Consider the following 12,185-nt stretch of genomic DNA (forward strand, 5'->3'; position numbering starts at 1 on the left):
AATTTATCCGTTTTATTAACTAGAACTTCAACAATGACAATTTTAATACTTTTGACTGTTCAACCATACGGAAATAATGTTTCGAGATCGAGACTCACCCGAACTGTGATTACTCGGATTATGCGAATACTTGCGACAATTGAATTTATTCTGTTATTTTTTATTGTACTAATGTCTGAAGAGGGCTCAAACTGGTAGCCGAAACTTGTTACTTGTAATGTATTAGTTTATAGTTTTATTATTTATTATTTTTTGACGTGATGTTTCATCGCGTTTAATACAATATATAATTTTATGCAAAAATTAAAAAATGTGGTTGACTCTTACTTCGCCCGCTGATTGAGTTTTGTTATTATGTTTTGAAAGAGTCCTTTGAATTTGTTTATTTATTTGTATTATTACTAATAACAAAAATTTAACAAAAATTCGTGAAATCAACCGGAAAAGAACCTTTAAAATGTAAAAAAAGGTATTAAGTATATTTTGCAATATCTTTACATCAAATTATTTTGTAAATATATGAAAATGATAATAAAAATAATACTTAGCAAAAATTCGTGAAATCTACCGGAAAAGACATTAAAAATATAAAAAACGGCGTCAAGTATATTTTGCAGAAAAAAGATATCAAAGATAATACCATAAAAAAAGAAGTGAAATTAAAATAATATTTCGAATATCTCTACTTAAAAAGTCTCATAGAATATAGTTTTTCCAGCGATCTTGAAGGCATCCTTATGATGTAGACGTCCTTTGGACATCCTTTAAGATAGTGTTTTATGGAATAATTCCTCACAATTAAATATAATGTACTACACAAAATACGGATGACATTTGAAGTGTGTCAAGTATGCTGCTGCTAGAGATCTGGTTCATTTTCAATTTTTTATCTCTACAATTTTCTACTTGTTATCAATGTAAAAATCCCTTTTCAGTTTCCGCGTCTCTCATTATACTATCTATTGTACTGCGTTCTCTCATTTTAATGTGTCATACTTAATACACTTCAAATGTCATCCGTACTTTCTGATCGATTTTAATTTATCCAAGCTCGCACTTTAGAGCCTGAAGCTGAATCGAAATGAATGGAAATAAATTGATATCTGAATACATAAATTCGTTTCTGTTCATAAAATGGATAGAAAATAAAACAATGACTTGAAAATAAATTCCCTGTAAATAATCTTTTGATTTTATAACAACATTTATAATTCCTTCTTTATAAATATAACAGTATTTTTATATTCATTTCGAAACAGGAATGTTTCTATTCAATACTATACTCTGATATAAATTCAGGGCTTGCATTTATTTTTTCGTCATAACTTTTTTTATTTAAACAAAAGTGTGTAATTTAATAATTTTTAATTGTGATGTATTTATCGCTTATGCGTATACAAATTATGTTAAAATTTTTTTTAATTGAAGTGAATTCAAACGAGATTATTCTTATTCATAATTTTGAACTGGGATGTATTTATGGCTAACTTATATTTACGACATAAATATTTCTAGACTTAAATGCATAGAAATATGAAATGTGCTATTCATCATGTTGAATTTAGATGATTCATGTTCATATTATATTAGTTTTTGATTGAAATGAATTAAAATACGAAAGAACTATTTATTATGTTGATTTCATGTGTATTCATGGATTCAAATAGATTCGAAAAATCAGAAGCGCGAATTCGGAGATGTTTTGACTAAATATATAAATAAATACATAAATACATAAATTAATTTCTATCCATTTCAATTTATTCTTGTTTACTGGGCACTTTAATAGTGACAAAAAAATGTATTAATGTATCAAATGTTAATAAAAAGTAAACGAAGTTGACCTTGACATTTTTTTAAGCGCTTTTACTGATAAAAGAAACTTGTACATTATGTAATGATCCTCTTGAAGTTATACAACTTTTGTATAGGTACATATAACAATTTTTTGTATTGGGTTGTCCGGAAAGTTCGTGCGTATTTCTCAACAGATGTCGTTTGAAGGCGAATATCATATGTTTATGTCGTTGCGATGTGTCAGATGCTTTCGTGTTTTGATTAGTGACATTTCAAAGCATAATTAGTGATATTCATTATCCCAATAAATTAAAAACTGTTTACTTGAAATCAGCTTAAAGATGGAAGGAAATAACGTGTTTTTTCGATGCATAATGCTTTTTTATTTCCGCAAAGGCAAGAACGCGACACAAACTCGAAAAAAAATATGTGCCGTATACGGGGAAGATGCCGTAAGTGATCGCATGTGCCAGAAGTGGTTTGCTAAATTTCGTTCAGGAGAAATGAATATTGAAGATGCTCCTCGCTCTGACCGGCTAGTCACCACCGATGTCGACCAAATTACAGCTTTAATCGATTCCGATCGGCAAATCACAGTTCGGGAAATCGCAGCAAGGTTAAACATTGGCAAATCAGTTGTTTCCGAACATTTAAACAAGCTCCAGATTATAAAAAAGCTTGATGTTTGGGTACCGCACGACTTAACTGAAAAAAATCGTATTGATCGCATTTCCATCAGCGATTTGCTATACAAACGCAACGAATACGATCCATTTTTGAAGCGTATCATAACAGGCGACGAAAAGTGGATAATTTATAATAATGTCGAGCGTAAAAGGTCATGGAGCAAGCGAGGTGAACCGCCATCGACCACTCCGAAGGCAGGTTTACATCCAAAGAAGGTAATGCTCTGCATTTGGTGGAATTGGAAAGAGATAGTGTACTATGAGCTACTACCGAACAACGAAACCATCGATTCGGACAAGTATTGTTCACAGTTGGATAAATTGAAGGTGGAAATCACCAAAAAGTGTCCGGAATTGATCAATAGGAAAGGCGTCGTTTTTCATCATGATAACGCCAGACCTCATACAAGTTTACAGACTCGACAAAAATTATTGGCGCTTGGCTGGGATGTTTTGCCTCATCCACCATATTCCCCCGACATTGCACCCTCGGATTATCATTTATTTCGGTCGCTACAAAATTCAATTAATGGTTTAAACTTTGCTTCTTTGGAACTCCTCAAAAATTACTTGGACAGCTTTTTCGCCGAAAAACCCCAGGACTTCTACGAGAGGGGAATTTTGAAATTACCCAAAAGATGGAAAAGTATTGTGCAAAATAATGGTGCATATGTTACAGAATAAAATTACTTTTAACAATAAAAATTTGTCGTTTGAATTTTGCTTAAAAATCCGCACGGACTTTCCGGACAACCCAATATATAACTTATAATTTATAAGTTTTTCGAGATGTGCAAGTTAGGTACCTCATTCTATATATAAATATAAATTCTGTCAGAGTGAAATGTCACTGTACTTCTAATTTCTGTGGATATAGGTAACAGTTACCAGCAATATGATGCAATTGGCCTTCATTACACAAAGAGCGAAACGAGTGAATCGCCGACGGCTCCCACCGTTTGATTATCTGCATAAGAAATATGGATTTTGGTCGCAGTTGTTTGATCCGATGGTTGATCGTTGTGATGAGAATTCCAAGGTGATTGTCGTCGAGGGTCCGATTGCTGCAGGAAAATCTAAGGTAGCCGCAAAATTGGCAGAGGAACTTGAGATGGTCTATCTACCACCGCCAACCTTCGATGAGTATTATATAAATGAGTATGGATACGATATACGTACACTGGACGACAGATTGTCTGTGGGTTCACAATCGTGTGACGTGCAGAAATTTCTGATAAATCCGTATCATCCCAATGCGCCCATGTTTCAATTTCATTATTTTCAACTTAAATTTGATCAGTACATCACTGCTCTACTCCATTTGCTCTCGACTGGTCAAGGAGTGGTGCTCAATCGTTCTTTCTATACCGATTATGTATTCGCGAAAGCGATGACAAACGCTGGTTACATGCGTTCAGAGGCATTAAAATTTTACAACGATATCGTAAATATCGCCAAGTTAGAGATGTTGAGGCCTCATTTAATCATTTATTTGGATTTACCTGTGGATACAGTTATGGTAATTTCAGTTTATTAATACAGATGATATACGCGACTGCTTGCTTTTTCTCTTTTTCTATGTGTATTCAAAGAATATTCTGTCATCTTCTATCGTATTAATATTTGCAGGAAAAAATAAAAAAACGTGGCATACCGTACGAAGTAAATTCGAAAGTTCTTACTTCAGAGTATCTCCAAGATATTGAAAATATATATAAATTAGATTATTTGAAAAATATTATATCACATTCTCATGTACTAATCTATGACTGGACAAACGAGGGAGATATTTCTTCCATAGTCGAGGATATTGAAATGCTTAATTTTGATTACGAGGATAAAACAGCTAAAAAAATGTCTGATTGGAGATTTGAAAACGTTCAAGAACTTCGAACTAAAAGGAAATATTATGAAAATAGACATTTCTTACATTCAGATTATTGGAGAAATGAATATTCAGTACCAGAATTGCACTATACAGCTGAAGAAATGGAAGAAAAGTATGAAGCAATGAAAATGGTATGTAATGTCTATAGGTTGTCTTAAAATTTGCAAATTAAAATACAATACTACAGTAAGAAAATTTCCAAAAATTAAGTAAACAATATTAAAAAATAAAAAGGTTATGACAAAGCTGTTGAGTGCTAATAAATAATGTTTTATTTCTGTTATACAGGGTGTCCCACCTTTCTCGAGCATTTGAAATTCTCGCTTGGTTTTTATAAGAAAAAATGTTTCAAATGAAAGTGGAATAGTTTAAGGAGGATGTATTTTGGTCAGATGGTTTTTTTCTTGGAAGAGGCGCCAAAAAGATGAAAATCATCATTTTTTTAAATGGAATTGTATGATTTTTTTTTGCACAATATAATTCCTCTAATTATGCTGCATATAAAAGTATTCAGGCAGAGGTATTTGATAATATTCTTGAGGCTTCCACGGGTGCTTTCTATATAAAAGTTATGCGTCTCGCGAATTTTCTCCATCAGGGCAAGGAGCAACCTGATATCAGTATCAGGCTGCTGCTCGCTCTGATGAAGTGGATTGCAAGGTTCACGAAACGTTGGCTTTCCAAGAATGGATCTGGACCCGGAGGAAACCCGCGAAACGCATAACTTTTATATTCAGGCAGAGATATAAAAAAACTAATAGTTTACAAGATACTTTATTCTGGCACATATTGACATAAAATGTTAAATAACTCGTAAACTAATAATTTCTTGACAATTGTATATTAATATTTTTATGAATAGAAAAATTAGATGAATCAATTGGTGTAAAAAAAACACATATGTAGTTGCTTTAAAAAAATATGCATGCAAAATCGATTTTTTAAAAGTAAGCAATATTTTATTATATTGTTTATAAAAGCATTAAGATACAATTATAAAAAAAATAATAGTCTCTGAATTATTTAATATTTTATGTCAATATGTGCAAGAATAAAGTATAAAATATCTCGTAAACTATTGGTTGTTGATATCTCTGCCCAAATCCTTTCATATGTAAAATTGAGTGATAATAATTGACAACTTAATTAAATAAATGGTAAAACTTCAGAAAAGGGGAACAATCGCCGATGACCTTGACCTTGACATTATGTTGTCAAGATTATGATCCTGAGCAACCTCCAACAAATTTTAGCCGTTGCTCGTTATTTGGTAAAAAGTTTTTAACAAAAACAGTTTGAAAAAATAACATTTTATTTTTGCTTAGGGGCGCATGACTTTCCCCTGCGAAGCAACTCCTATCTCATCTCCCCCCCCCCCTCAACAACTTCCACGCGAAGTGACTTCCATTCCACTTCCTCCCCTGCTTGAGGATGCACGATTTCTACACGAGACTCCCATCCTACCTCCACACTTCGCGTGTCTGCGCCTCTAAACAGGGAAGAGATGGGGTGGGAGTCGCTTTGCGTGGAAGTCGTGCGCCCCCAAGCAGAGGGGAGGAGATGGGATGGGAGTCGCTTCATGTGGAAAGTCATTACGTAAGCAAGGAAGGGTATAAGATAGTTTAGGCATTTGAATTCGAGACTTTGTATAGCAGAAATAAAAAGTTATTTTTTCAAACTTTTTTGTCAATTACTTTTTAACGAATAACGACGGTTAAAACTTGTTGAAAGTTGCTCAGGATCACGAACTTGACAACATATGTCAAGGTCAAGGTCGTCGTCGGTTGCTTCCCTTTTCTGCAATTTTATCAAATAAATAATTAGAGGAATTATATTGTGTAAAAAAAATCATACAAATCTATTTTAAAAAGTGGATCTGACCTTCATATCTTTGTGACGCTTCCATTTAAAAGAAAAATAACATGACTGAAATATATATGTCCACTTTGAAATCTTTTTTCCTATTAAAAATCAAGCGGGATATTTCAGACTTCTTAGGTGGGATGCTGATTAGGGATATACTGATGGGCGTAAGACTTTTTACACGAAAGGAAGAGATCTCATCTCCCTCGTTGCTTAGAGGCGTACAACTTTTCAAGCGAAGCGACGTCAATTTCATCTCCCCTTGTCACGGGGTCTACGACTTTTCACGCGAAATGAGTTCTACCCCATCTCCTCTCCTGTCTAGGAGAAAATCGGTCACCTCTTAGCTGGGGGCCTCGTTAGATAGGGGGGAGGGGAAAGATGGAATAGAACTTGTTTTGAGCGGAAAGTGATGCGTCCCTAAGTAGAGGAGGAGGTGATCTAAATCTCACTTTGCGTGGAAAGTCATACGCTCCTTGGCAGGGGGAGAGGTGGAGTGAACATCGTTTCGTGTGGAACATTTTAAGAGAGCATAAGAAACTGTTAAGAGAGCGTAAAAAACATACACTACGATAAGTCCATATCCATGTATACTGGCGCATGCGTTGTCCGTTTATGCTCTCTTCATACTAAATAGTAACCGTGCTGCAAGCGATCCAGAATTCGCATCACTGGTGAAAAGTCGTGCGGCACTACACAGGAGGGAGGTGGGATGGATCTCCTTTCATGGAAAGTCAAACGTCCTTAGACAGGAAGGATAAAGTAGTTTTTAATATTGTTTATGGTAGAAACAAGACATGTTTTAAACTTTCTTTGTTAATAACTTTTGAACGAACAGTGACCGCCATCTAAAACCTTTTCAAAATCACTCCTTGGGTAATGACTTTGACAACATTAAGATCAAGATCATTGAAAAGATGTTCCTTAATTAGGGATGGACTAAACGGTTATTTTTTATTAATGGTTATAACAATTATTGTTGCTTCAAAATCATCAGTATTTAAACAGTTATTTAACGGTTATATAAAACGATTATTTTTTATAATATCCTATATCTTAGTCAGTAGTCACATTTTTTGGATTATTTTTTATTTAAGTCATTTAAGAAATCTATTTTAAAATATTTCATTAGTTAAAATATATATTTGTGCAAACAAATAAATATAAAGTGTTAAATTTTATGTATAAAGATTGATGTCAACTTGGTAATGAATAAAGCTAATATTACGTCTGTTTTTTATTGTACAATGAATTTTTCAAGCATGTTAATTGACTGCAAGACAAAGAGGATTTCGAACCTCTTTGTCCTATACTCGTAGTCAATCAAGGGTGTTGTTTTATTTGTGTGTTTTTATAGCCAATTAAGAATGATGTTTCATTTGTCATACGACAAATTTTTTAAGCCTGTTAATTGGCTATGGATTAAAGAGATCCGAAGATCTCTCTATTCTGAACATATTTGTCGTACGTGCAAATGAAATAGCAAAAGGTTTGAAAAATTTATCGTACGACAAAAACGACAAAAAACGGACGCATGTAATATTGACATTATAGCGATAACATCGACAGCGCTTCTACTGGTAAAAAGATAAATAATAAGATCTTATACAGTACTATTTATCTTTTATTTACTTATAAAATTTAAAATTTGAAAATAACCGTTTAAGTCCGATAACATTATTTTTAAATTTAATAATGATTACTGAAATTATTTCTCAATAACGATTACTCAGTAACAGATAACGAAATAATGCCCATCACTACTCCTAATGTAAAAGTTTATCGGTTTTTCTCAGAATCAACTTGTCGACAAAGGTGGATACCATTAGACGTTAATTTTGTACTAATTAAAAGTATTACACAGGATGATGCAGACTAATCGCAAGAGTCGGCATACACTCACTGTTCGCAAACAACTGAATCGAAAAGTTATTTTGCAACTATCACAATTTTTTTTAGTTATCCAATAAGTTGAATGTCCAAAATCGACGCATAAGACAACAAGAGTTCTTTAAGATATTCTAAAAATTTTTGAGATATTTCTTAAAGAGCTTTGAAAGATATCTTAATGTTGTCTTATACATCTTTTATTCGCTTATTCGACAATTTTTAGAAATTAATATCTCGTTAACCATTTCGACTATTGCAAAATGATAGAGGATTTTTTAATTCAGTTTTTCATAAAAAATGCGTACATACTAACTTTTGTGATATTGCTTATGAAAAACTAATTTGAATTGTCCTGTATAAGGTATACATAAATTAACTCTTAGTATACACCTTAGTTTTGCACCCTTATTACATACATTCGATCATTCGTGTTTTGAGTATCAATCATGTTTTCTCTAGAGCAGAAACGTGAAAAGTGAAAACTTTTATTTATGTATATACATACATGTACGGAAAATCGGGCACCATGGGTCACGGGGTACCATGGGTCATTGATTATTTAACATAATCTAACAGAATATTTAAATTAATGCTACTGGTACAATACGACTGTTATTTCGTTGCCCATACTTTTTATCTAGGTGGCAGTGATTAAATTCCATTGTCGAAAAGCGTCGATCATTAATGGTTTTCGTGGTGTAATAGTAATTTTTAACCGCATAAAAATATTTTAATATTGTTTTTGTAGTAGAAGATATATATATGAAGATAAGGTGCAGTTTCTGCGCATCTTTTCTCAACTTACTACGTTACAAGTAATAATCTAATATTTATTTTTTATAGTTTTCTATTAAATGTGCAATTAATATACAATATAATTGGAGTACCATGGATCATATATTAAATATTCATGATCAAACGGGACAATACAGAAAATATATGTACTAAAAGGACAGTTTATACTTCTAAGCAATTAATTTTATTTTATCGTAATAAACTTTTATCTTATATTAAAATGATTATTTCTCATTTGTTTTTTTTATAAATTTTTATTTTATTATTTAATAATTATTAGTTGTAATTATATTTTATTGTATTAGTAACTATTCTAAGAATGTGTAAATTAATTGAAAACTTTTCAACTTTCGTCATCGTTATTTTTTGCATAACCCTATTATTATGTGACTTAAGGTACCCCAGATATTTATAAAGCATTATTTCTTAAAAAAATTTTTTATTTTTTTCTTAAAAACTAATAAATATTTACTAAATATACTTATTAAATTTAAAAATATGCATTATGCTTTAATTATTAAAAAAAAAATGATATAACAATTTTTATATTTAGATGCACTTTTAAGAGTTTGAATTTTTGTGACTCATGGTGCCCCGGTCTCTACACACATACATACAAAGAATTTTTATTTTTCACGTTTCCACGAGAAAGTTTACATGATTGATACTTTCAGTTAATTTTCATAACTTTAATAAATATATAAAAATTATTAAACGATTTTTACGTATATTTTGACATCTTTAGAAAGTATTTATACAGTTGTACATTCATAACACATTGTAGATAAATTGTTATAACTAAATATAGTTAACAATATGAAAAAAATGCACTGTTTTATCTAAAAATGTAAAACTTTGAAACAAAAATGTGTAAAGAAAAAATATGGTACAATATCTTAAAATTAACATCAAAAGACGCGGTAGTATTTCTGCACTAAGCCAAGCGGAATGACACTACCGTGATTCCTTTACGAGACCGCAAGTTGTGGGGATTGAGATTACTGGATTTCAATAACGGCTGAACCGATCAGGTTCTACATATGCTCAATTAATAGCGTCCACTCAAATTGTGTAATAAAAATGCTTTTATTTTTTGTCTACGTATCCTACAAGTGGAGATATTGTGACGCAAAGTCCCGATGTGAAATTTTTTTAAGATACGTCATTATTATTACCATATTTGTTATCGTCATTCAGTCAGATGTACTGTTACACGTTTCGCACAAAAGTGCGAAGTATTAGTGTATTGATACAAGAGCAAGAAGCGCTAGCGGTTCATAGTAAACAAAATTATACGTATTTGTTAATAACCTTTGTTAATAACTCAGCTAGGAAATAATAATGACAAGTGATTTATTCATCATTGATCTCTATTTGTTTATAATTAATATTTAACAAAAAGAAATCGAATTTAAACGAAATTACACGCTGGCAATTGTTAACTAAGCTAGGAAATAATAATGAAAAAGCGATTTATTTAACCTAAATCTCCATTTGTTTATAATTTAATATTTATCAAAAGAAGATCGGAGGAAAATGAAATTATACACTGGCATTTGTTAACTAAGCTAGGAAGTGATAATGAAAAGATGATTTATTCGCCATTGATCTCTATTTGTTTATAAATTAATATATAACAAAAGGAGATCAAACGAAAATGAAATTATACACTATATTTGTTAACTAATTGTAAGATAGAATGAAGCAACGCATAAGCATTCAATCTTACGCGTTGCTTCATTCTATCTTAGTTATGTAATAAACGGAAAAAAAAATAGAATGAAGTTTACAGCGTGAGCATCCAAAGCGGGTGGGCCTCATGTCTACACTCCTAAACGTCGAGCGGCATTTGGATTGCGCGCAGGGTAAGAGGAAGGGAATAGCGGAGTCAAGTCGAAAATCGGCCAAGAAGTGCAAATCTTTCCGAACCTTGTTTTAAGGCATAGAATTTATTTTAAAATAGCGAATTTGTGACCGCAGCGCATGTATCGCCATATTTTGTGATTGTGACAGATTTCCTAATCTCAATAGTCATTAACTTTAACGCTTAATATCTCTGGTCGCGAGACAGAGCGATACTTTTTTTTGCCAGATTCGTAAATTTTATGCAAAAACGCATCTAATTTTTTCAAAATCAATGAGGAGGCCCATTTTCATAATTACTGAAGAAATTAATTCTCAATAAATCTTACTGAGATAATTGTACAATTCACCCCTGAGCACCTCAAAAAATCAATAAAATTAGGCTTTTTTAATGCGTTTTATTAAAAACCCAATGAATCTGGCAGAAAAATATGTCGCTCTGCCACGCGAAACGAGATATTAAGCGTTAAAATGATTATTAAGGTTAGGAAATCTGTCACAGCTTCGAAATACAGCGATGCAATCATGCACTGCGTGAGAAATTCGACTTTAAAATAAATTATCTGCTCTAAAGCACATATTTATTACTTTAAAAACAAATTTACTGCTTTTAAAATACAAAAATTATTTATTGGGTTGTTCGGAAAGTAATTTCGTTTTTTCCCAACAGAGGACTTATTATTATTCAATTATTATTGTATTTTTTCACAGCCAACTTCACACTTAAGGGGAGAAATACATGTAAATGCTCGAAAATCAGTCATTTTTCGTGAATTATTATGAGGGTGATAAAATAATTAAATCATTTTGCACTTTTGGCATAATTTAATGACATGTGTCAGGTAATTAAAAAAATTTTTTTTTGATACAAAATGGCGGCGGTACAGTCCCTCCACGAAGGCCGTTTTTGTGAAAGACGTAAAACGGCTGCCATCGCCCAGCTTTTTCTATTGGTCTGAAATCAAAAAACAAAACATATTTCGATTACTGATGAGTTTAGGCATAGAGTAAACCTATAAAATTGAGAAAAAGTACGAAATCAAAAATTTGGTACGCTTTTTAATAACAAATTCGTATTTTCGCCTATTTTTTCGACAGTTATTGCCCGCTTAAAATTTGCTTAAAAAGCGTACCAAATTTTTGATTTCGTACTTTTGTTTTTTGATTTCAGACCAATAGAAAAAGCTGGGCGATGGCAGCCGTTTTACGTCTTTCACAAAAACGGCCTTCGTGGAGGGACTGTACCGCCGCCATTTTGTATCAAAAAAAAATTTTTTTAATTACCTGACACATGTCATTAAATTATGCCAAAAGTGCAAAATGATTTAATTATTTTATCACCCTCAAAATAATTCACGAAAAATGACTGATTTTCGAGCATTTACATGTATTTCTCCCCTTAA

At 32.0% G+C, this 12,185-nt stretch overlaps 1 protein-coding gene across 1 annotated transcript in view; it reads left to right on the forward strand.

Moving 5' to 3' along the window:
- Positions 1-12,185, forward strand: part of LOC108751584 (NADH dehydrogenase [ubiquinone] 1 alpha subcomplex subunit 10, mitochondrial) — a 44,638-nt gene that overhangs the window by 11,813 nt on the left and 20,640 nt on the right. The window contains exons 2-3 of the mRNA XM_018491834.1: positions 3,361-4,002; positions 4,113-4,502. Coding sequence (XP_018347336.1) covers positions 3,361-4,002; positions 4,113-4,502 — 1,032 coding nt within the window. The remainder of the gene's footprint in view (positions 1-3,360; positions 4,003-4,112; positions 4,503-12,185) is intronic.

The sequence above is a fragment of the Trachymyrmex septentrionalis genome, unplaced genomic scaffold (genome assembly GCF_001594115.1).
Source record: "Trachymyrmex septentrionalis isolate Tsep2-gDNA-1 unplaced genomic scaffold, Tsep1.0 scaffold5, whole genome shotgun sequence".
In the NCBI taxonomy this organism is placed as follows: Eukaryota; Metazoa; Arthropoda; class Insecta; order Hymenoptera; family Formicidae; genus Trachymyrmex; species Trachymyrmex septentrionalis.